Raw genomic sequence first — 26212 nt, forward strand, 5'->3', positions numbered from 1 at the left:
TAATTGTTTAAAAAAAAAAAAGGCTTTGGGTAGAAACATGGGACATACCCATATAAAGGTGTCAGATCCAGAAAGCAATATTATTGCACCATTTCTCCAAAAAAATCTCCTTGGTCTCTTTCAAGTTTTACAGATTTAAATGACATACAAAAGTTCATGCAGTGTTATAGCTGCGTTGGTCCCAGGATATCAGAGAGACAAGGCGGGCGAGGTAATATCTTTTATTGGACTTGCTTCTCTTAGTGAGAAAGACAAGCGTTTGAGCTTATGCAGAGTGAGATATTACCTCACCCCCCTTGTACTGAAGTTCACTCATTTCTGATATGTTTTTGGTCTTTGTTAAAACTCAAAATTAAAAAAAACAAAATTGCTTTGACTTAGAAAATAAATAAAAAGCCAAGTGATTTCCCCCCTCGTGTATTAATATCTGTTGAGCCAATATTCTGTCCTATAAAAATCATGAAATTATAAAAGTCTGTTGAATCAATAGACCATTGCAGCTTGAAAATTGTTCATCTGACAGATTAAAATGGCCCCTAGGGAGTCATTCCTGCTTATTAACAGCATGTCTTGCTCTGCATTTTAAAGTACTAGCCCTTTGGATACTTAGTATAGGTTTGAATGAGCTCCTAGAATATATACTTATTGTACCTAATAGCCCAGAAAGGCACCCAGGGTCAAATTCGCTCCTGTCGAGATGACTACTACAAAGTCCACGCACCACTTAAGCCGAAGTGCCTCAGGAGCCTAAGTCCCATTTTCATAAGTGATTTAGGGCTGGCTTTACTGAGGTGTGTAGTTGTTTCCACTGACTTAAATGGGAGCTAGGTACCTAAGCAGCAAAAAAAACCCACCTCTGGGCAGCGAGTCTCAGAGCCCAGGTCAGCAGACTCATGGAGCTCATGCTGTGGGGCTAAGAAGAGCCGTGTAGATGTTCCTGCTTGTGCTGCAGCCCTGGGTCTGAAAACACATGAGCAGAGGGATCTCGGAGCCCAGGCTACAGCCAAGTCGGAACAGCTACGCTGCTATTTTCAGCCCTGTAGCACAAATCCGACATGACATGGGCTCTCAGATGCGCTGCTGTGGGGTTGTGTTTTTGTTTTTCAGTTAGACATACCCTTCGGCACTTCTGTAAATCCAGCTAGGTGCCAATCTGCATTTTTAAGTGCCTAAATACCATTGAAAATCTGGCCCATAGGAGCCTATTTTTAATTGAACGTCAATGGAATTTAGGTTCCGAAGCGCCTATGTCTCTTTTGAGAATAGGACTTAGGCACTTTTGAAAATATTACCTCATATCTGTAAAGCTCTTTGAAGATGAAATGTGCTCGGTGTTATCCTGAGTGCTAGGAAGGGGAAAAGGCATCAACGAGCCGATGATTGGGATGAGGTTTTTTGGTGTGTGTGTTGAGGAAAAACAGCAATGGGAACTGTCACAAAGTTTTCATGCGGGAGGCAGAACAACTGTCCTGGTGGTGGTTTCTGGACCAGGAGCTGTCATACAAGTTTTTGTAGAGAAGACAGTTGGGAGGTGGCGGATGTAGGAGTTTGAGCAAGACAGGATGCTGGGAGTTGGTGGAGGATGCAGATGTGGGAGTCCCATCCATATCTTATATAATAGTTTAAAGCTGACAACTTTTAAGTTAAGTTGGGGGAGTTATAATTTCCTCTTCAGGTTCTGATGAAGACACAGATTACTTGACCCTATGCTCCCCTGGTTTAAAATGCCACTAGTTCACTTCTATAGCTGTGTAATTGACTTGCCTGTTCTTTGTTCTGCAAATAACATACAAATACGTTAGAGAGACAAGGTGGGGGAGGTAATATATTTTATTGGACCAACTTCTGTTGATGAAAGAGAAAACCTTTCAAACTACACAGAGCTCTTTTTCAGGTTTGGGAAAGATACTCAAGCTTCACAGCTAAATACAAGGTGCAATAGATTGTTTAGCATAAATAGTTGTTATCAGGGCATTTAGTGCACTGGATGAGATACGCCATATGTTGTGACAGGCATGTGTAGGACCCAGGGATCTTGAAAGGTATGTTGTGCGCGGTGTTGATCATTGCAGTAGTGGAGATGTGTCTGCAGGTTTTGCATCTGTTGTTATGGCAGGGTCTGAGGTTGGAGAGTTGTCTGAAGGCCAGAAGAAGGGGTTTGGATTGTAATTGAGTAAGAATTGTGTTGGTTGTAATTGTTTGATATTTCATATGGGTGCCAGTGCAGAGTGGTAGGTGATAACTAAGGGTGTGCAGTCAGAGGGTTTTTTTTTTCCAAAATGAAGCAAGTTCTCTCAGCGTAGTTGGTTGGTCTGTTCCATGATGTGATCTACTTCTCTGGTAATAGCCCTTATTTGGTGAAGACAATTTTAAGTGTGTTAAGCTATATATCCCAAACTTCCTCCTCAGAGCATATTCTGTGGTATCTGAGTGTCTGGCTGCAGATAACAGATTTCTTGATATGTTTGAGTGGTTACTGGATCTATGAAGGTAGGTATGGTGTATATAGTTGTCTGTAGGGTTCCATTGCTGAAGCTGATCGTGGTGTCCAGGAGGTTGATGCTGGTATGTGATTGTCCTAGAGAGTACCCTGTCATACTCTTAGAAATAACAGCCCTTTGTAGCTTTGTGTGTCACAGTATGACCGTATTGCCAACCCCAAACATTCAAAAATCATGACTTTGGCTTAAAAATCACAAGATTTTTTAAAAATAATACATGGTGGTTTTTTCTTTGCTTTCTGGTTTCTAGGTTCATGTTTTCAGGCTTTTCTCTGCCACCATGAAGGCTAGACACTTATTTTTATAAAATGAAAGCAAAGTCTCACATAATCATGTGACTGCAGGAGCTGAGGCTGTGAGAGAAACACCCGTGTGGCAAGATTTGGTATCACTTGTGTGATATCATGAACAATACGTAATAACATAAACTGATGTCACTTAGGCTGATATCACTCAATGAGGATTTCCACATGGTAGTTGGGGGATTTCACTTGTAGTTATATGGTTAAATCACCACTCAGTGCACTAAAAAATTTATGTTAAGATATTTTATCAGTTTTGCATTGACATCACTGTTGGGAAATCATTTTTAAAAGGACCCAGGAAATGAGATCAGAGTACAGACACACTTCAGTACATTAAAAAGGATTTCAGGTACCATCAGTTTAATAGCACTGTTTGTGGTGGAGGAAGGTGAAATGATCAAAAGTCGACATTAGGTGTCTGATTTTTGTGGGCACTCAAATCTTATGTAAAACATAAATCTTGCTCCCTTAATGTATGTAATGAAAATCTATGGGTCGAAACCTGCTTTTCTTACTTCCGTTTAAGTCAGTGGAATTACAATTGTGGGTAAGGGAAAGAGGCTTATTTACTTGTATGTTGAGGCTATGGTGACTTAAAACTTTGACACTGTGGTACATGTTGTCACCTGAAACTTTTTAATAAAGATGCAGACGTAAATATAATATCATACAGTTGGATATACATAATATAGTTAAATGGGCCAAATGCAGCTCTTAAGTGTACCAGTGTAAATCCAGAACTAACCCATTGATTTCAATAGAATTTGCTCCAGATTTACATTGGTGTAACTAAGAGCTGAATTTAGCTCAGTCTCTGTATATTCTCTCTGCCATATAGAAATTATATTTCAGTCCACCTTTTGGGGGGAGGGGGCAGCAACTGGGTATTATTGGGAAAGTAAATTCTACTTGGTGTTTAATGTGATTTGAAAATGAACTACACTAGACTTATACCCCAGTGAGTGTGTATGTGTGACACAGATAGATAGAACACTATCTCAGTTATGAGAGAATGAAGGTCCTTTTTGTGCAAGATTCTCAGCAGGTGTAAATCATTATGGCTCCATTGAAATGAAAGGCGCTCCGAGGATTTACATTAATTGAGGCTCTAGCCCAGTATCTATATATTTCACCACCTGACTTTTTTCTTTCATGTTCACCATAAAGAAACAAAAACAAATACTGCTGCTTGGCTTGCTTTTCTTATTAGGATAATAATTCTGCTGACTCGAAAATAAGAATTCAGTTAATTTCTCTGCCCATGTATGGCACCCTCATGCGGACCACACCTGGGCAGCATTCTGAAGAGCTTTCTGAGGTTTATAATTTCACCATGGACGATATCAACAACCAGAGAATCAGGTAATAAACAGGTATTTTTCACCACACCGTATCTTCTTGGGCTCAGCGAGAATTTCAGAGCACCATCTGCAGGGAACATATGTTGTTAATGTTGGGATATACAGTATTTATAAATTATAGCAGAGATGGTGTCTCATAACTACACTGTTGTATCTTGTGATAATAAAAATGACCATGATTGTGTATACAAAATAGGGTATTGCTGCACTCACACAGTGCTATTTAGCTTGAAAGTCTTCAAAATCTGTCTCTATATTTGTTGTCGTTTTGATTTTTTAGTTAGGCAATACCAAATATGATGATATAAAAGAAAAAAATCCTTTACTTGAAATAGTTCCAGTCATGAAACATTTGACACCTAATTCATGTCTCTCCTATACTTCGCTGGTATTGTGTGAACAGTGGTATCCTCTGTGCTATAGCTCCAGCAGGAAACAGAGTTTTCTAACTATCCATGCTGAAAAAGTGACACAACAAAAATGATGAGGGGTATGGAACAGCTGCCATATGAGGAGAGATTAATAAGACTGTGACTTTTCAGCTTGGAAAAGAGACAACTAAGGGGGGGATATGATAGAGGTCTGTAAGATCATGACTGGTGTGGAGAAAGTAAATAAGGAAGTGTTATTTAATCCTTGTCATAACATAAGAAATAGGGATCACCAAACGAAATGACTAGGCAACAGACTTAAAACAAACAAAAGGAAGTATTTTTTCACACAACACACAGTCAACCCATGGAACTCCTTGCCAGAGGATGTTGTGAAGGCCAAGACTACAACAGAGTTCAAAAAGAACTAGATAAGTTAATGGAGGATAGGTCTATCCATAGGCGCTGATTCCATGGGTGCTCCGGGGCTGGAGCACCCATGGGGAAAAATTGGTGGGCGCTCTGCACCCACCGGCAGCCAAGCTCCCCGCCCCCCTTCCCCAGCTTGCCTCTGCCTCCTCCCCTGAGCGCGCCGCAGCCCTGCTTCTCCTCCCAGTGGTTGCTGCTGCATAACAAGCTGTTTCGCAGCATAACAAGCTGTGGGAGGGAGGGGAGAGGAGCGGGAACATAGAGTGCTCGGGGAGGAGGTGGAGAAGAGGTGGGGCCAGGGCAGGGATTTGGGGAAGGAGTCCAATAGGGGCAGGGAGGGGGCAGAGTTGGGGCGGGGACTTTGGAGAAGGGGTTGTAATGGGGGCAGGGCAGGGGTGGAGTCGGGACGGGGTGGGGCCGGGGACAGGGGGGCATGCGAGCACCCACCGGTGCCAGGAGAAGTTGGCACCTATGGGTCCTTCTATTTTTATTAGCCAGGATGGATAGGGATGGTGTCCCTAGCTTATGTTTGCCAGAAGCTTGGAATGGGCGACGGGATGGATCACTTGATCATGACCTGTTCTGTTCATTTCCTCTAGGGCACCTGGCAATGGCCACTGTCAGAAGACAGGATACTGGGCTAGATGGACCTTTGGTCTGAGCCAGTATGGCCGTTCTTATGTTAATAAACTGCACCACTGGTTTGTGGATTTCCCTTCCAGACAGGGTCAAAGCTGAGCCTGTCATTGGCTCCTACGCAGAAGGAGCCAATACTTGCTCTTGCTGCATGACACCAAACTAAGATCCATGCATCGCTGTATCCTTCCAATAATATAGAGGTAGTTTCATACACATGCACAGACTAGACTGAACAACTATGCACAGGGGAATGATACTACCAGAACATTTGTGTATTAACATCAGCAAAGTGGAGACTGAAGGTGATTACGCTTAAGCACATAAATAAGTCAGTGAATAAAAATCATGATCGAAACAGTAGGATTTCAGAAGCGCTCAACATTGGCCTGCCTCTGCTTTTACTGAAGATGACAAGAATTTGTTGACTGCAGTGAGAAGCAGAGGTAGGCCAATGCTGAGTGTTTTTGAAAGTCCCACTCCATGTCTCTGCCATGCAGGTGGACTGGAGACAAATGTCCAGATTTAAAAGTTTAGAAGAAAAAAAAATGAAACCATATTTATTTCAGGAAAGGCAGGTTTGATCTGTTGGAACAATACTCTCATTGTACAATAACCTTCACCTCCCGTGTTCTTCCCTAACCCCCACCCCAGTGTTGGGTCCTGCTTTCTCTGAGAGTCTTTCAGAGCATGATTGCACATCAGGTTTGCAATGTGCTATGTGAGGAACGATCTGAATGTTCTTTCACTATGGCTGACTAGCCAGCACGCTCAGACCAGCCTTTTCCTGATCAACACCACTCGCCCAAGGACATGGGAAAATATTCGTTCTTTCTGGATGGACGAGATAGAGGAGGAAAGGATTGACTTGTTATCTCCTTGAAAAGAGGCATGTTCCTGCCCGTGCAGTTCTTAAACATAGGAAGTGAAATCCTTTCAGCAGGCTGTCTGTGTGACTCACTGATCTGATTCTTGATCCAGATACTCAACTGAGTTTGAGACGGACAATCAGCCAGTCACAGATATTTTCCACTTCATTGTCTTCGATGCTGACAACAATCGGCTCGACAGCCAAATGTTTACCATCACTATCGCCTCTGTCCAGAACAAGCCTTCGATCATTGCTTTTGCTGACCTTATCACTGTGAGTAATTGTCCAGAATGTAGGAAGTTGTAGCAGAAGCATGTGTGACATAAACAATTGAACAGTCGTTTTCCTGGCTGCTGTGCAACCATGGTGAACTGGTGTCTAGTACAGATGTGAGAAAGCATTGTGTCTCACATGCAATCGTGTATGTTTAAAGTGTTGTGAAACTATTTGGTGAAGTTAACAGTACCATGTCCCTGAACCTCATCCAGTCATTTCCGTTGCACACAGTGGCCCAGATCCTCCACTGGTGTAAATCGGTGTGCCTCCATTGATATCAGTGGCAGTGTGCTGCTTTCCACTTTTTGGGGATCTGGCTCATTGTATCACCAGGTGACACACAAAAGGTTCGGGATGGATGAACCTAAAAACATCTGGAAGTTTGGTTCAGCATGTCCCATTTCAGAGTGCTTATCTGAACCCTTTAATGTGTTCTCCCTCCCTTCCGAGCTTTCCACTCCCCATCCCTAGCCATCAAACGTTTCCCACTGAGCAAACCACAACCCCCAACAGGTCACTGTGACACTGCAGGGTACACTGTGCTGCTCAGACCACTCCCATTGTATTGACACTAGCCCAGTGGCATGCAGACTGCTGCTGGGGCAAGATAAGCTCTTACTCAACCTAGCCCCAGCGTTACATTGGATTTTTATATCCTCTGGGTAGGGAGGGACAGGAACTTTTATAAAACATACAGTGTCGGGGAAGAATTGGGATTTAGCCCCTGCATACTCCAGCAGTGACCTGTAGTTAGAGTGAGCTAGAGAATTCATGCAGAAACAGGTAAAGGGATAAGTTTAAGACACTCATGTGATGAAATCCTCCTTGAACTGATTATAAAGGCCATTCGGCAATAGTTATTGAACCTGTTTTTGTTTCAGAAGCATGTTTGTTCTGCTTCTTTTTACCTTGTTTTTTTTTCCAGGTTGATGAGGGAGGCAGGGTCCCGCTGTCAGTTCACCATCTCCTAGCCACTGACTATGATACAGCCAAAGACGACCTAATGGTTACAATAATTACGCTACCAATATATGGGTACATTGAAAACACAAGGACAGGTAAACTGTATCTACACCTGTTTTTCCTTGTATTTGGTCAGGAAACGGGAACACAGGAATTGCCAGATTGGATGAGGCATGGGGTACCTCATGCTTCTGTCTCTGACAATGGCCAGCACCATCTGCTTCAGAGAAATCCTGCTGTCAGCAGTGGTGAGATAACCTGCCCCAGGGAAAGTTTCCTTCTAACCCTCAAAAGTTAGAGGTTGTCCGAGCAAGGGGGTTTACATCCTTTACAGAGACCTTGTTGAATTTTTAATATTTACTATTGTAACTTGAGCTGTTCTTGTTATCCATAGAAATCCTTCCCTGACTCCAACTAATATATGTTGCACTGCAGTTTTAAAACTAGCTAAGCTGCAAAGTGTGGCTGCTATTATTTCTCTTATTTCGCTGCAGGACCTGAGCTTTAGATTCTCATATTATCTATGGAACTTGTGCTCCTAAATCACGTAGATGCTCCTATCGGGAGTGGTTGGTCCCCGTGTCCTTTGCCTATAATTTCCTTTCCCCCTATGCGGTTGGTTACTCCCCTGTATCCTGGAGTGGCTGCCCTGAAGAACCCGATGGCTTGGCTCACAGACCCTGCAGGTCCCACAAGTTCTGCACGTAGCTCGGGTATCTGATACCTCTGCAGCAGCCCTTGCTTCCCTCTGGCCATGATCCGGCTCTTTGGCAGTACAGTTACTTTGGAGCTGAGCTATCAGAGATTTCTCAGGCAGCACTTCCTGTTGGGATACCCCCTGTAAGGGGCAGTTCCCCAGCATAGAAGGAACTCTGCAGAGAAATTAATTACATTTCTACCTGCATTAACCTTCCTTTGCTTCTTCCACCCCCTCCCTGGTGGGGAAGACGCTGTAAAGTGGGAGATCTTCATACAGAGAGCTCCCCAAGCCCGGGGAGATACAATCCAGCCCTCAGCTTTTGCTCTGTTCTTGTGCAAGCAGATACATGAGAGCTTTGCCTTTGAGAGGACTGAGTTAAAAAAAAAAAATCTGAGTAATGACCTTTTTTTTGTTTTGTTTTGTTGTTAAACCTCTTTCCTAGCCTTTCCTATTGTTCTGGGCTTGGCTTGTCAGCATCCCTTCTGGACTGTGTTAATTTACAAGCCCATGTTACTGTTAGGACACTGGTAAATCTTTTTCATTGCTGGAACCTGTTTTTTTTTCATTGCTTCTGTCTCATCAGGGAGACCTTAATGGCAGAGATGTTTGTTTTCACCCTCTTCCCTGTAGAAGCAGTCATTGGGGAAGGAAATTTGAAATCGATCAATGCTCCCAGGATTAGAACCAGGGAATGGAGGGGACAAACTGTAAATCACTCAGCTGCTGTGATTTTTTTTCTCTTTCTAATAGATTAGGTTGTAGGGGACTCAGAGTATAGACATGAACAAAGCTCTCATGATAATTGTAGCCACCAGACCAAATTAGGCACTCTCCAAACACAGCTACGTGAAGTACAGTGGGGCATTGTTTGCCAGAAGATATCACACTGTTATCGCAGTTACCTTGTATTCTAAGTACAGGGGGAAGAACTGTGGTTTCTAAGATACCTCTGTGTGGTATATGATCGCAAATATGTAGTGGTTTATAACCGCAATCGCAATTGTTTTTCCTCTGGGGCCTGCAGGCTGCTAAGCAATACATATTCACTGTATCCTATGAAAGAGCCAGAATAAGTCAGTGTTTTGAAAAAGACTGAGCTCCTCTGATTAAACAGGCCTTTAATGGATGACAGCCAAACTGTTTTTGCCAGGGTGAGCTGGGCTGTTGGTTCTGCTGGGGAAAGATGGTGCATTCGTAACTGCTTCATCATTGAAGGCTAACCTCATAAAAGGGGACTGAAGCCAGCCGCTGTATGTAAAACAACAAGATCTTTACATTTTGTAGTGCCAAAAAAGCAGCTTTCTGGGTGGGTCACTAGACACGTTAATAATCAATTCCAGAAACGGGAAAGCAGAACTTGGGATCGTTTCCTTACTCTCGTTGTTTTCTTAGTGAAATGAGCATCTTTTCACAGATGGTGCTTTGTTTGCAGGTGGGACTTTTGGCCCTGGGGGCTCTGCAGGCTCAGATGCATCGTTCTCCATTCATGACTTGCTGGAGAACAATATTTACTACTTTCAGAGCGTCCATGAAAGCATCGAGCCAACTAATGACGTCTTTGCATTCTATGTGAGCGATGGCTTCAGCCGGTCTGAGACTCACAGCGTCAACATCACCATCCAGGTACACCCTGTCTAAGGAATATGATGCTTGGTTAACAAAGCCCCGCCCCATGCCCAACGATGTAGATGGCTTTTCAAGTCTTATTGCCACCGCTGACCTAGCGCCAGATTGTGCCGCGCTCTGAATACCCATGCAGGGAACGGAGTAGGGTACGATGCCCCCTTATGCCTCTCTGCTCACTACCTCAATTACAGGGCCACCACCCCCCTATGTGGCAGGCAGGCAGTGGATAGCTTCACCCACCAAAACACCAGCCAGTGCAGCTAAGCTAGTGTGACCAGGGAAATAATATGAATCAGCTATAGTGCTGGCAGAGATGACACATGCACCTGGGGCTGGCATAGATAATAAGAATACCCAGCTTTTCTGTATCACTTTTCAAATTTAGATCTTAAAGTAGTCTACAAAGGAGGATTAGTTTTGTTATTCCCATTTTACATGGGGGAAACTGAGGCACAGAAGGGGAAGTGACTTGCCCATGATCACCCAGCAGGCCCGTGGCAGAACTGGCAGTAGAATCCAGCTCTCCTGAGTCGCATCCTGGTGCTCTGGCCACAAGGCTACACAGTCTCCCTTCGATAGGCTTTCCCATGGAGCAAGGGGGAAACGGGATCAGAGTATGACTGCATAACAATCTGTTGCTGGGCAACACAACTATGCACCAATTCCCCTTTCTCAGAGCATGTGGCAAAGGCATTTATTGGTCCCCCTCCATCTCGGAACAGGCAGGATGTTGACCAACATGCAAGAGACTCTTATAACACTTTAGTTAAAAAAAAAACAAACTTAAAACTATGAACAGTAAAACAAGTCAAGGGTGTGTATTTTTATCTCAGGGGAATTTCCTCTTTACTACCTCTTCATGGTGAGTTTGCCCTTCTTGTGAGCGAGTTTTCTTCTGGGACAGCCTGCCTATCTTTGTGTTTCTGTAGCGGCGGAATGATGAGCCCCCGAAGATGACGCTGGTGCCTATCAGAGTGCACGGCAGCTCGGGGGTGGTGATCAGCAATACCTCCCTAAGCCTGCAGGATTTGGACACTCCAGATGAGCAGTTGGTCTTTGTAGTTACCAAAAAGCCTGACCATGGTAAGACCGAGCATAGGTGGAATATCTCTTGCTGTGAGAAAGGTCTGATTTGTTCATGTTTAATACACATGTGCTGGCTAATCCAGGGGCGATTTAACCCTTCGTGACAGGCCAGTTCCTGAGGGTTTTTAAAGGCCTTTCAGTGGATGTTGTGCTGGAGGAGACACAGGGTCTATGGATAGCGGGAGGAGGGACTGGTCGGGGAGAGCGGCAGTACCACCAGACCCATCTCTCTCAGGCTACTCTTTTCCATCAGCCTGCCCTGCTACAGCATCCCCAGACATGGGTTTTACCCGCAGCCAGGGGCCGAGCTCAGTGGCAGTGGCCAGCGCGGAGTTCATCACCACGGCACACAAGCCTCTCTCCCTGCTTACTTCGCATTCTGACTAGAAAATGAATAATCGATTTATAAAGTGATCAGGTAACTCCATTCCCCTCCTCCTGGCCTTACAGCTCCGCCTGGCCATACAAGCGGGGAGGTGTCACCTGAGGAGTACTGCCTCTGCATGGCATGAGTCTGAAGGGAAGCAGCAGCTGGAAGAGCTGCTGCTACATGGAGCCTGCTGGCATCCTTTCTACAGGGGGCTTGCAGTAGGGGAGCGCAGGGCAACTTCATCCATTGGGTTGAAGAAACCTCCATGGAGCAGCTGCTCAGCTGCTTTGCCAGTTTAGGGGAGGATGCCACCCCCCTTGCCCTCACTCCTGGCCCAACTACACAGATGGGTACTCTGCTAAGGATCTGACCCAACAGGAGACATTCAAGTTAACCCAGGCCACCCCCACCTTTCCACTACCCGGGCTTCCTGCCTCCTTTTGTTTGTTGAATTCAGGGTGCAGGACAACTTGACAACAGCTGTGGAGTGTGGGGCACACACAGCTACGCTGCTATACTGTCGGACTTCTTGCACTTTGAAGCCAGCTTAACTGCTGCATACTGCTGGAATGGGTCCCTTTGTAACCCCAGCAGAGAGCGCATGCAATGCACAGGGTGCTGGGATATATTTTCACTATGGAGAAAATTACCTGTCAAAGAATAATAATAAAACCGTGTTGTGCTTTGCTGGGGCATATGGGCTCCTTTTGTTCTATATGCCAAAGCAAACACTTGAGCTGTAAACCAGTCCTCTGCATGTTCCTCTGATGCTGATGGAACTGATGTGTAGCTCTGGATATGAAGCCAGGAAATAATAACTTGCAGCAGCCCGAAACCTGCTGTTCATTATTTACAACAACTTATTCTTGCAGTATTTTAATTTTTTTTAGTAGGGGTTGGATTGTAGTTGTAGTTGCAATCGTTCCCCTATTCTCCACACAATACCCCACAGTTCAGTCTCCAGCACCTCAAAATGGAAAGGAAGGAGGTAGGATCAAGACCACGCTTCCCCCCGCCCTGGCCAGCTGAATCAGCTGGTCCAGGAGGGAAGCCTCTGCAGTACCCGTCTAATGGATGGTGTAGCAAGCATGCTTCTCCTATGCACCAGGTTACTCTGGCACCATCCCTCTTGGAGTTCCAGCTGGACCCGTGCGGATCCACTCTGCCCCCAGTGCACACCAGTCCCTAGTGGGCATAATCAGAACTTTGTCACTTAAAACCTGAGAAAAAAAGATTCTGTGAAACTTGCCCTCACCAGAAATGAATCCCAAGAGCCAGTCCTCAAAACTCTCGATTGACATGGTTCTGCCAGTCATTGCATATGAGACAGGCGGTCAAGCACAGTCATCAGTAACTGTTCTGAAAGCATTTCTCCCATCCGCCATGCCCACAGTGTCTCTGGACGCAGCATGGCTCTGTGTGTAGACAGGGCTTTAATGGTGCTGATCACCTGATCCAGAATAGTCACCAATTCTCTTGGAATTGGTTTTTAAGTACTTGATGGGAGTTTTACAGATTCCCAGTTCATATATCTTTGTTTTTAAGAAGAGAGGAAATTTTTAAAGGGTAGTGGCTGAGGTGAAAGCTAGCGCTATTGTCTCCATTGCAAATGCTGGCTTTGTCCGGTGGGGATGGGATGTGTAAAAAGACTAGATGGAAGTGGCATTGTGTTAATGATCCTTTCCCCCAGAAGTCATAGACTGATTTGACAGACGATGGTCTATTGCTTCCCCTGTGCAGACAGAAAACTCCATGAGTTTCAGTTTGAAGTGTTTCCTACAACTTTTCCATTGGGGTTTGCCACCTCCCAGAATAGACAGGGAACTTGGACCCCACAAATCCAGATGGCCAGAGCTCAGTGGGGCAGCCTAGGGATCTCAGGCCATCTGCTGAGGACTGAAACACTTGTACAGGAACTTGGGAATTTAAAAATGTGGTCCCCTGGGAGTTAGGCACCTAGGCGCTTTCGAGAATCCCACTAGGTGCTTATAAGCATCTAAATACCTGTTAAAATCTGGCCCTCAGTGCTGCTGCTCTCCATCACACCTATCCATTTAGCTCGCTTGAACCAGTGTAACTCAAGAGGAATACAAGGGCCTCCAGGATATACCCACCAATGCAAAATAGTCACCTGACGGGTACAAGTGAACTGTGCACAGGAAACACTGCTTAACACTTTAAAACCGGAAATAAATGCCAAATTCAACTGAAACTACAGCAGACATTTTAACTAATCATTACATCTAAGAGATGAGAGGCAGAGGGTCTGAGTAGGCCAGCCGCTGGACAAAGTCAAATTCTAACCAGATCCGGTAGTGATCAGAAAGCCACGAGCAATATCTTGAAGCTCTCTCAAGCAAGCTATGGTTGTCTGGAAAGGACTCTCAGTGAATAATTGATCTTTCAGTGTGACTGGCTAACTGAAACATAAAATGAAAGAAATCAGTTAATTTCTCACAAAAATTGAATTTTTTCCATTTTTCTCGATGGAATGAAAAACCAAAACAATTCCATTCAGGTTGAACAAAACATTTCAAATGTCAATTTGGACTTTTTTTGCCATAATTAATTTTGCCATTTTCAATGTTTTTGTTTTCATTTTTTCCAGCCAAAACAATTCACCAAATTCGATCCAAATGTCCTAAATAATGTCTTTAAAAAAAGCATTTTGGAGGCGAATTTACTATTTGCCACAAAATTTCTCTCAGCTCTAGTAAGTAATCAAAGGGCCAGAGACTCCATCATCCTGTGCTTCAGTAGTGATTTACAACACCTGTGCCAAGTGGGTGTGGAAAGGTAGTAGTTAATGCCTGGCCTCCCAGGTGTCAAGGAGCACACAAGTGGTAGGGCAGTAGAGAATCCAGCCCATAGTGTTTTTGATGTTGGCGTGTTACACTAACGCTGAGAATCAGGGAGACTCCCATGTGGCTATTTATGTTTAATGTACCTATTCTTCCTCAGGTCACCTCCGCAGGAGACAGTCTTCCTCAGAGCCTCTGGAGAATGGGCGTGTTCTGTCTCAGGGCTCCTCTTTCACCTATCAGGATGTCCTGGACCAACTGATTGTTTACACGCGGGGGAGTTCCAGAATGGAGACAGATGAGTTCAGATTCTCTCTCACAGATGGGCTGTACACTGAGATGGGGAGAGTGGAGTTCTCTGTGGAGCTGCCAAAGAATGAGCTGCCCAGATTAGCTGTGAACAGGGGCCTGCAGCTTTCAGCTGGTACGGAGTGAGTGGAGAGACTACCAAGTTTGATAGAAACGAATGGTCAAGATTTTCAAAGCTGGCCAAGGCGTTTAGACACACACACCTCCTATTGATTGTAATCAGAAGTGTGCGTGTTTAAATCCGGAAGCTGGCTTTGAACATCTCAACCAATGCTTCTGTCCCAGTAAGTCAAAAAGGTTTTAAAACCAATGGAATGGTGAAAGAAGGAGGGAAGGGAAGGGAGAAGGAAACCTTTAAAATTGCTGTGCTTCAAGAAACAGCAACAGAAGTTGCTTGACATGTCAAAGGACTAATAACAGTTAAAAATGGTGCAGGCAAGGGCGATCTGTCAAACCTCAGGTGGCAAGTTCCCTGCACTTTAAGTGCTTTGTCTAGTCTAGTTTTAAATGTCTTAAGTGTTGAGTTTCTGCCATGTCCCCTTGACACTTCTACAGCCTGCCAGAGCTCTTTGTTAGCAGTATTTTCCTGATGATCAGGTTTAACCAACCTTTCTGAAAATGTCATTCATTTCTCCTAGTCATTCTGTCCTGAACCTGCCCAAGTAATTCCTCTCCCTCCTGGCAGCCCCCCTTGAAATATTTGTAGATAGCTATCATGTCCTTTCTCCTTCTGCCCCACACTTTGCCGCTCCTTAGCCAACCTCTGTAATTGGAGCTCATGCTCTTCTCATAGCAGTCCTATGCTGGAGTAATTCAGGTGGCATCAGTGTGGTTTATCTTGATAATCATGGATGTGAGAGTAGAATCGGGCCTGTTAACATAGTTCAATATTTTCTCCTCTGGCCCCTTAGTCCATCTGTTGTTCTTCTCTTTATTGTCTCCAAACTTCCTGGTACTGAGTTGCGCAAAGTGGAACTCCAGCTTTCTCCACCCTGTCACATGGTGAAGACAGTGAAAGCTGCTCTAAAGCTATGAGCCGTTCTTCTAGAATTCAGAATTACCCAGTGCTGTATCCCCAGATCCAGAATAATTCAGTGCAGCCTTTGAATATTCAGACGTGCCAGAGTACACCAGAAATCATCAGTTTCGTTGGGAGCTTTATTAGCCAGTGGGCTTTGCATGCTGTATTCAGGGATGGGAGGACTGGGAAAGGATTTGGTTCAGAATGAGGAGGGAAGTGCTGTGGGTGCTTTGACGCCCCACATGGATAGGACATGAAGGAATAAGAATGAGACTCCATACTTCTAAGATCTGCAGCAGTGGAGCATCAGAAGTGCCCTAACCCTCCAGCCCCCAAGTAATCCTCTTCCTTCGAGGCATGTCTCATCCCTCACCAGCTGATTATCTGAGCAATGCTTGTCTGAGCTCCTGTTTTCTGAAACGGGTCAGGTCTCCCACTGAACTTTTTGGGCGTGAGCATATTTTGGATAATAGGGAGTTTGGGATAAGTAAGGGTAAGATTTTTAAGGCTATATTGTACTGGTATTTTTACAAGGTTGTTAAGTACACACACATTCGCCAATACTCCTAGATCTGATGTCAGTCCCACATATTTGTGAAGTGCCAAGCTTTGAGGAGCCTGAATTTCAAATATGGGCTCCTTAACAGGACTGACATTTGGGTACTCAAATCAGCACCTAATAAGAAAATGTTAAACTGAGCATCCCGTTGCAGGATTTAGGCTACCTACTAAGCTATCATTTTGTTTGAAAATTGGACCTACAGTGCTTTCCTTGGAGGGAAATAAGTAGAGCTTTCTTGAAAGAACAAAATCTCTAAATATGTAACACGTTGTTTATAAATAATGCAATCCAGTCTTTCAAAATGATTTGGAAGGATTGAGTGGGGCTGTTTATGTATCTTCTGTTACTATCTAGGCTCCGTAGCACACATCACAGGTCAGCACTTAAAAGCTACAGCTATTGATTCGGATGACCTGAAGGTCAGATACGTTCTGAAGAAAGATCCTAGTACTGGACATCTGCAGATGACTAAAATTGATAACCTGGTCCAGATCTCTGTGAAGGGACCCATCAAAAGTTTCACCCAAGCTGAGATAAATAAAGGTGAGCAAATTTCTTGACCCTTTCAGTTCCAATAAATAAAACTAAGTTTTGCCAGCTCTTTTACAACCCCCCCAAAGGAATAGAATGTACAATGAAAGATACAACAGGTTGAGGGAGAACAGGGTAACAATGAGATTGTTACCTGTGTAATGAGCAAGAGTTGCATGGTATTTTGTTGTCCCAATAAATCCCAATGTAATGAGAAAAAGACATGGCATAAAACATAAATCTAAAATTATTATAAAATTATAGATATGTATGGATGCAATTTATAAGGACAACTAGTCCAGTCGCTCCTGGACAGTGTGTCGTGACCCATGTGTTGGACACAGATTTTCAAAAGAGCCCATGTGACTTAGGAGCACCAGTGTCATTGACACAGTGGGAATTGTGCTCCTAAATCACTTCAGCGCTTTCGAAAAACCCACCCACCATCTGGTTCTAGTTGAGCTGTGAGCAGGTTGGGCATGTCTTCAAATGTTGTAATACCACCCCCCATTCCCTCCCATACAACATTAAGCTAAAGATATTTTAGCTAATCACCGATTCTAGCATCGAGTTGTATTTCTGAAATAGCCAAAATCTTTACGATGAGGGATGATGATGTGAAGCTGGGAGAGGAGAGAAAGAAAAGTAGCAGAAGACAGATCTGTGAAGGGAGAATTTATTTTCAATAACCAAGTGTTTAAAAACTCTCTCTCAAAAGGAGAAAAAGAAGGAGGGAAAAAATAGATACACAAATCTGGAAACTGTAGCAACCCCCATGTTCTGTTGGCTAGGCAGATTCCAAAATAGGTCACAGCAGCCAATGTTGCAGCTTATATTGTATTAAGCCACTTCTTTTCCCCCTTCTCTCCAGGACAAGTGGAATATAGTCATGAGAAGGGGGAGCCTGGAGGGAGTTTTGCATTCAACTTTGATGTGATGGATGCAGAAGGCAACAAACTGGTCGACCAGTCATTCTATATTAGTGTCTTAGGTAAAAGATGCTATGTAAGCAATATTTTCTTAGCTATGAAAGATCATAGATTAATACAGTGAGATTCTCACCCCCGCTCCGGCTCATGTATGCCAGATAAAGGGAGTGGCGTAAAAGAGCCCTAAAAGGACTAGATCTGTCGGGAAGAATTTCTCTGGTGCAAGAACTGGGAAGGACAGTCACCGGCTGCTGGATTCTTAGTGGCACAGCACAGAAACTCACCCATAGACCTTATAATCTCATCTGATCATCAGGCCATAAAATTCCACTCATCAATTGTTTCGTCAAGCCCATAACTTCTGGTTGTGCTAGAAGCATATCTTTTAGAAAGACATACTATCATAATTTAAATAAATCTCTAAGCAAAAAATCTTGATGATTTGGTTTTTGTTTATTGGCAACTGAAAACCCTTTGAAACTGGGGACTGGGAAGGAATCGCTCATTAAAAGAGCAGTTCATTATTCATGTGGGGGGCCTTCTCCATTGCTTGAGTGTGTTTTGAGTCAGGCCCATTGTGATGTAACTGCCACTGACCTGCTCTGGTGACTTTTGAGTAAAGCATCATGTAAATCGAGCCCAAAACATTCAGGTAAAAATTATTTGTCTTTGAAAATTTTTGCTACATGGTGGTTGGATGTGTGTGTGTATAAAGCCAAGGAAGGGAAGCTGATTGTATCATAATTCAAACCATTTTGCCCCTGCTGCTTTCAGAGGACAGACTCCCCCCATCCATCATAGCGAACAAAGGGCTGGTCTTGGATGAAAATTCAGTGAAGAAGATCACAACGCTGCAGCTCTCCGCCACTGACCAGGACAGCGAGCCTGCAGCGCTCCTGTACAGAATCACCAAACAGCCGCAGTTGGGTCACCTGGAACATGCTGCGTCACCAGGTTTGCAAAGCCCTCTCTTGCTCTGTCGCATTCTCCATGGAACACAGGTTTTCAGGGCTTTAAAGTTTTTAGAAGTTCATTTCTTGAAAAATGTCTGCCTGGAATTAGATCCTCCATGAGATCTCAAACAATCATTAACCCAGGGAGCTTAAAAACAAGGCCAAAGGAGATGAGGCATGATCTGGGACCCACAGAGAGGATTATTTATTCCACAGCTTGGGGAGTTTAGGACTCATAGTAACCTCACCTCCTGGGTTCTACTCAGCAATCCAGCTCGTGCTACTGGCTTCTGTGAATCTCCCTTTCTTGTAACCCACTATTTCAGACAACCCTAGTGCACATAACTTGCAGCCCCTCTGTCACTACACTGAAATTCTTACCGCATATAACTTTGGGACTCATTTTCCTATGCTTAAGAACTGATTCCAGCACTTCTCAAAAATTCACAACCAACATCCCTTGTCACTGGATATGCCCAGAAGCCAAATGACTTGTTTTTACCTCAGTATCTTGCCCTGTACGCGTTTTGGTACGAAAACTCCAACCCCTTTCTCAGCAATGCTTAAGATGTGGGACTTTAATCACAAAGTTTGAAAGAAAGACATATCCAGATACCCAAGGTACAATGTGCCATATACTGAATCAGCAAAAGCTATATGGGAGACTCCTTTGAGCTCTGGAATTTGCTAACACACTTTTGCATGAATTACCTAATATTTAAGTACTCTCAAAACAAACCTTTTCTGGAGACCTGCCAGTAGCTTTTTTGTCCCCTCTGTCAGACTTACAAAACAATTCACTGCAAATTTAATCTTTAAATCTTATGGTTGCCTTCCAGGACCAGTTATCCCAGGATATTATGTGTCCTCTAATCCTATCTAATGAATTACTCTAAACCTGTATCCTCAAATAATATGCTCCTTTGGCTTAGATTATGTTTATCTTTTTTTAAAGTGCGACCTTTCATTAGATTAATGGACTGTAAATCTTTGCTGTATTTTCAGAAAGCAGTCTGTGCCCTTACAGCTTTGTTTTAGAAAGAAATGAAAGTAGGAATAAGCAGTTAGTGTTCCTTCTTTCCTCCAAAGCTTTTGCCTAAAATGCAAACCAAACATGGAACATAATACTTCGGAAGTCTGAAATAGCTGGATTAACTTTTTTCTCATTATTTTAAGTGTGCTGGTTCTGGTACCACAGCTCTTTCAGATCCTGGAAGGCATCAGAAGTTGATATGTTGGAATACTCTGAAAGAGGTTGTTCTCATGGTGTAACTGGCCCCAACTGTAAGCAAAAAATACTGGAGCTCTCAGAAGAGAGTCCGTTCTCACAGGCCTTCTAACCTAATGAGCGCCAAATAAGCTTTGGAATAAACATCCTCTTTTTATGTTGCTTATCTAAACCAAACCTCTGAATGTTTGAAGTTTGCCCACCGCTAATTGATAGCCATTTGTTATGAAACACAGATCACCAATTTTGTCCAGGTGTTTTCAATCAAGGGCAAAATTCTCAAAAGCACCATTGAAATCAGTGGGAGTTAGGCACCTGCATGTTTTTGAAAATCCCACTATAGGCATCTATCTGCATCAGTAGGCACCTAAATACCTTAAAATATCTAAGTGCCTAAGTCACTTTTGAAAATGGAACCTAGGGTTTTTGTTTGGTTTTGAAACTTTTTATGAAGGCAAAGTTACAATAAAATGTTAATATACATCATGCATTACTTATTACTTTTTCAGGATCAGGTTAATATTCAGAGAACCTGGCTAAAGATTCTGGCTTCCTGGCTAGGGAGTCCTCTTCTGAGTACACTACTAAGTGTGACCTCTACCTACCCTCTTTTTGGCACTTCTCTTGTGTATGTACTTGGTGTGAAAGTTTTTCAATTACAAGGACAGTCCATATTTTACTATACCACAATTCCATAGGAGAAGAAGTCACTTTTTTTTCTCATATTGTGCAATACAAAGTCTTGCTGATAACAACAAAAATAAATTGATTTGTTGTTCTGTTTAAAATGTAAGTCCTTTACTGGAGCATTTAGTAAGCAGGTCAGGGGATCTCTAGGAAGCTGGTATTTTGTCTTAAGATGAATCTCTTAAATAATATCCTCCCAAAGCGGTATAATTCCTGGACACAGCCACCATATGTGCAAGGCTGTTCCTCTTTTCCTGCAGCTCCTCCACTTTTGAAATTTTTATCCTGGATCTTTTCTTATGCCAAATAAAGTTGTGAGAACCTTTTGCCCATGTTCAACAAAATCTCTTTGGGTTGTTGTCTGAGAGATAATGGAACTGTGGGATTTACTATTCCTCATAGACTGATTTCCCCACAGATACTCTGCATGACCATGCCCCGGTCAGTCTGCTGAGAATGTGACTCAATTTCACATAATCTCATCCTTTAGGATGGGAGAACGGTACAGATGGGATTTGCAGGAGCACTCACCATTGGCCTAACTCGGCTTCCATTGAAATCAGCAGTAAAACTCCCATTAGCTTCAGTGCGAGCAGAGTTAGGCCAACTGTGAGTGCTTGTGAAAGACCCACTCTGTGTTCCTTCCACTTGTGCACTGGAGCTATGTATGCGACACGTTTCTGTCCTTCCTAGGGTTGTTTTGGGTTCCCTGCTCTTTTTACTTTTCATCATTTTTCTTGTACATTTTTCCTATCATTTTGGTCCAGGCACAAGGATTAACTCATTCAGCCAGGCAGACCTGGCCTCGCGCAGCATCCAGTACATCCACACCAGTGAGGCGGAGAAGCATGCTGATGCATTCACCTTCTCCGTCTCTGATGGAGTGAATGAGGTAGGTCTGAGCATGTGGTTCTCTGACTTGATGCAGACGGTTGATTCTGGACTGATCGATGTGCCGGGAGTAAATTCCCCTGATGTCATATGGGAGACATAGTTACATCAAAAAAATTAAATGAAACAAGCTTTGCCTCCTGAGCTTCTAATTTAGCTTTGGCGTGTACTTTTGCTAGTCATACGGACGGAGGTCAGATGTGTCACCGAGGGAACACATTTAGTGTGTGAGGTGGAGGGGGGTAGTGGCAGAGGGGTAGCAGGGTGACAGAGAGTTCAGGCCAGCTGAAGAAAGCATCGCACAAACACACAATCTGCAGCATTACCTATGAGCTGTTCCCATTGGCTCTTCATAGCATTGTTGCTTCGATTCAGACATATCCTGAGTAGAACGTATTCATCAGAAAAGGTCGGTTTTTCTTTCTCTCCCAGGTCAGTCAGACATTTGACATCACCATAAACCCAGTGGATGACTCCTTGCCAGTGGTGCAGAGCCCTGGGATGCGGGTGCAGGAAGGGGTGAGAAAAACCATCACGGAGTTTGAGCTGAAAGCCACAGATGCCGACACAGAGGTAAGGCGTGCAGCGCTTCCATATCCTCTCTCCCCTGTGCTGTTGCACAGCGGCATTTGTAATCAGAGGGATTCAAACTAATGTCTTTCCTCCCAACACGTATTCTGTGTGACCACAGGGGCTAGACAGCTTCAAACAAACAGCTGGGAGGAGGGTAGGTTTGTGTGAGAAATGATGTCTGAATAAAGCAAAGTCTTGGCTCGAGAATTGTCATACTTCATTTCTTGTGTCCCCCTTCTATTTGTAGCAAAGAAAAACCATCATTGGTCTAGGACCTAAACCCCACCCCCATCTCCTCTATAAACCTTGTGGGCTCTATCCCTTCTCAGCTCAGCTTAGCTTGGCACAGATGAAGGGGATAGATGCGAGTCACCTTTCTTCATTCCCTTCTCCTGGGTCTCACTAGGAGCTAAGCAAGCCCAGGGCACAAGTTAAAGCAGCCACAGGGCTGCTGTATCTGACATGGCCTAGACTTGTAATGCTGAAGCATTTCTACGAGGGGGGCGTAGAGCTGGCTCTGATGACTTCACTTAAAACAGAGAAGTCCCCAGCTGCCTCATCTGGGCACGATGGGAACTTATGCTGGGGCAAGCACCCGGCTTCTGTGTGTGTTATTCCTTAACCTGAGCCGTGGGACCACGTCCAGTGGACATGACAACAGTCTTTCACTGACAGAATAAACAACTTGCACTTTCCTGCAAAAAGAATGAGTGTGTTTGTATGCTACGACTGCATGAAGTATGGGGACAGCATATCAGACTAGGTGAACCTATGGTCCGATCTAGCCTGACTGACTCTCATGTGACCACTGTTGATGTCCTCCTGGAGACAGTGACATTGGGAAAGGATGGTTGGCTCAGTGGGGCCAGCCTGCTGAGCTGGCTCAGTGCCCAGCGACTCTTCTCCACTTCTTTGAACTCTTGTCCCTGGAAAGAAGATGGGTGAAAAGGTAAAACCCAGTCATATCCCTCTCCAGCTCTGTTGACCCAAGTAACCCACTACTCCCACAAGGAAATTTTACCAGCTTTGCAACCTTCCCTTTTCTTTGGACAGGCGGAATCGGTTACCTTCACCATCGTGCAGCCTCCTCGACACGGTCTGATTGAACGCACCAGCAACGGGCAGCACTATCGCCAGACGGCCACCTTCACTATGGATGACATCTACCAGAACCGGGTCTGCTACAGCCACGACGGCAGCAACTCCCTAAAGGATCGCTTCACCTTCACGGTGTCTGATGGGACCAATCCCTTTTTCATTGCGGAGGATGGAGGGAAGGAGGTAAGGGAGGATGGAGGGTTGGAGAGAAAGAGATTTCCTAGAAGTGATGTAAACCTCCCTGAACATGTCCAGTGGCACTTGGATGTTGCATTTTATGCCTTCGGGGCCAGATCCTCAGCGAGTGTAAACTGGCAGAGCTCCATGACATTAGTGTGATTTGACGGCTGGTGTTCCACCATGTCCTTGTGTGCTCGTGGAGTTCTTTGACCATATTGAATGGGTGTGCTAGCTGTTGTGTGCTTCATGATTTTAAAGTGTGTTTTGTGCGCAAGTGTGTGTATGCATGCGCCCATGCACTGACATTATGAAGATTGTTGAGTTCAGTGGAGCGATGTGAATTTACGGTCGCTGAGGATTTGACCGCAAAAGTTTAAAAAAAAAAAAAAAAAAGCACTGAAATCCACAGAGCTACATCGATTTGTGCTGGCTGAGGATCGACCATTTATCCCGACACAGTTCTAGATCTCCTGCAGCATCGTGTGAAGTAGTAGCCTTGTGCTTTGCCCAGCGGTACATTTCAGTGTAATCTTAAATCATCTAGTCCAGGGGTGGCCGACCCGTAGCTCTGGAGCCACATGCAGCTCTTCAGAAGTTAATATGCGGCTCCTTGTACAGGCACCGACTCTGGGGCTGGAGCTACAGACGCCACCTTTCCAATGTGCCGGGGGGTGCTCACTGCTCAACCCCTGGCTCTGCCACAGGCCTTGCCCCCACTCCACCCCTCCCCTGAGCCTTCCGTGTCCGAGCCTCCTGCACGCCACGAAACAGCTGATCAGGAGGTGCGGGGAGGGACGGGGCTGCCGGTGGGCGGGAGGCTCTGGGAGTGTGGGGGGCGTTCATGTTGGGGCTGCTGACATATAACTGCAGCTCTTTGACAGTGTACATTGGTAAATTCTGGCTCCTTTTCAGGCTCAGGTTGGCCACCCCTGATCTAGTCCATTCACATGGCTGAGACAAGAGAGGAAAAATTCTTTGCATCTTCACTAATGTAAAGAAACAGCGCTACCAACCGCAAAGTGCGGCAGTGCTATAGACAGCCAGCATCACGTTGAATAGCATCAAATATTGTCTGCCATTGCAGTATCGGCACGGGGTATTCTTCGGTTAATTATGTGCTCGCTCACCTGTCTCAGAGCGGTGAGACTTTCTTGGCTCTTCAGCCTTTCGGAGCAGGTAGAAGCTCTCAGAAGACAAGAAATCTCTCTGAATTATTGAAATCAATAGAGCTATTCTAAGTTACACCAGCTGAGGATCTGGCCCATGATATTTCAATGCTGAGACTGCACAGCAAGTGGAGGGGTTATTGCAGACTCGGAGTGAGAGGAGAGTTGTTTGAGTGAAAAATGGAAAGTGTATTTTTAAAGAATGGAAACAAAACATCCCTGAACAGACAGCGCTGTGAAATCACAATGCAGCACAATTTAGCTTTGCCACTGCAAGAGAAAGGCATTAAATCCCAGAGGCTGAAACCAAGGAATATTAATTTAATTAGCACCCTCTTTTTCTTCTCTTCTTTTGTTGGTTATTCTTTTCCCACTTCTTCTGCCTAGCAGATATTTGGGATTAAAAGACCCAAATCATCCCTGAAGCCTTAAGTCTCTGAAACATACGTTCCAAATGCATTTTCAATATATGTTTGTAAGCATTTCAGGGAACATTTCACAAGGGTTTTTTTTATTAATTGGTTTCAACATCTGTTGATAATCATCAAAATAAGGGTAACAGCAGGGCAAATTATTTATATTAAAGTAATAGTGATAGGCCCCAAATGAGAACAGGACCTCATTGTGCTAGGCAGTGCATAGTAAGACACAGACCCTGCCCTGAAGAATTTACAATCTAAATAGATAAGACAGTCAGATAGGAGTAACAGACAGGAGCTATTTGGGGTGAGATTTTCAGTAGCCTCAGCATGGGTCTACCTCTGTTTACCTTGAAAACAATGGGAGTTTTATCATTGACTTCAGCAGGAGAAAGAGTTTTTGAAAATCTTCCCCCATCCCGTCCCACCCTGCCCCGCATCTGTGTTTGGTTTGATTAATCATGTAAGCTCTTCAAGGCATGGACCACACCCCCTTCCATGAAACATCTGGAACGCCTGTAGAGATAGATCAATAAATAACACCTCCGGCCGTTTAATGTTAAGCAGTGATGTGTATGAGGCGTGAATGGCCACTTCTGTGTCGGCACTCTTGCTTAGATTGTGACAGCGGCGCCCCAGCGGTTCAAAGTGGACATTCTTCCTGTGGATGATGGGACTCCCAGAATTGTCACCAACTTGGGCCTGCAATGGCTGGAGTACATGGATGGCAAGGTAACAGCTTGTGTTCAGCTTTGTTAAAACCAGACTGATTATGTTCCCAAAAGAAGGGAAAGAGGGAGGGGAGCGACAGGCAGAAGAAAATCCAGAATGTCTCATCACTTCTCTTTCATTGATGGGAGTAACAAAAACCCAAGTACCCACCTTGGTCTAGGGAACTGCGTTATGACGACAGAGGGCACATTGGAATCAATGTACTGTGGTGGGAGGGGATGAGGTAAAGGTACCTCATAGAGATACTGCCAGGGAGGGGCTAAACCTATCTCCTCAGAAGTCTCCCCAGACAGCCTGCACTCTGTAACATGGAAGGATAGCTATACGGATGTTTCCCACTGGAGTACAGACGAGCCTCATTGGCACCAGGAGGCTGATTGTCTGCAGGCATGACACTGACAGAGGAAAATAGGATGAACTTAGTAGAAGTTCCAGAGAGATTCCTTTTACTCGCGGACTGCATGACAACTGAAGTATTCCTTTTTAGTGTGGTGGTGTGCCAGCAATGGCTGAAACTGTCTTCCCCGATGGGCCTCAAAAGGAATGATTCCAATATGTTTCTCAATGCAGGGATTTCTTCTCCCCATTAACTTTTGTTTGTTTTGCTGAATTCCAAATAGGATAGCAGGGACAGACA

The 26212-nt window shown here is 44.4% G+C and overlaps 1 protein-coding gene across 1 annotated transcript in view; it reads left to right on the plus strand.

The window, feature by feature from the left end:
- The window catches only part of FRAS1 (Fraser extracellular matrix complex subunit 1), a 302180-nt gene that overhangs the window by 232532 nt on the left and 43436 nt on the right, over positions 1-26212 (plus strand). The window contains 13 exon segments of the mRNA XM_038399497.2: positions 4017-4168; positions 6585-6747; positions 7676-7808; positions 9846-10036; positions 10969-11122; positions 14457-14720; positions 16543-16731; positions 17591-17710; positions 18423-18602; positions 21284-21408; positions 21840-21980; positions 23034-23261; positions 25462-25575. Of these exon segments, the coding sequence (XP_038255425.1) occupies positions 4017-4168; positions 6585-6747; positions 7676-7808; positions 9846-10036; positions 10969-11122; positions 14457-14720; positions 16543-16731; positions 17591-17710; positions 18423-18602; positions 21284-21408; positions 21840-21980; positions 23034-23261; positions 25462-25575 (2154 nt within the window).

Source organism: Dermochelys coriacea, chromosome 4 (genome assembly GCF_009764565.3).
Source record: "Dermochelys coriacea isolate rDerCor1 chromosome 4, rDerCor1.pri.v4, whole genome shotgun sequence".
NCBI lineage: Eukaryota > Metazoa > Chordata > Testudines > Dermochelyidae > Dermochelys > Dermochelys coriacea.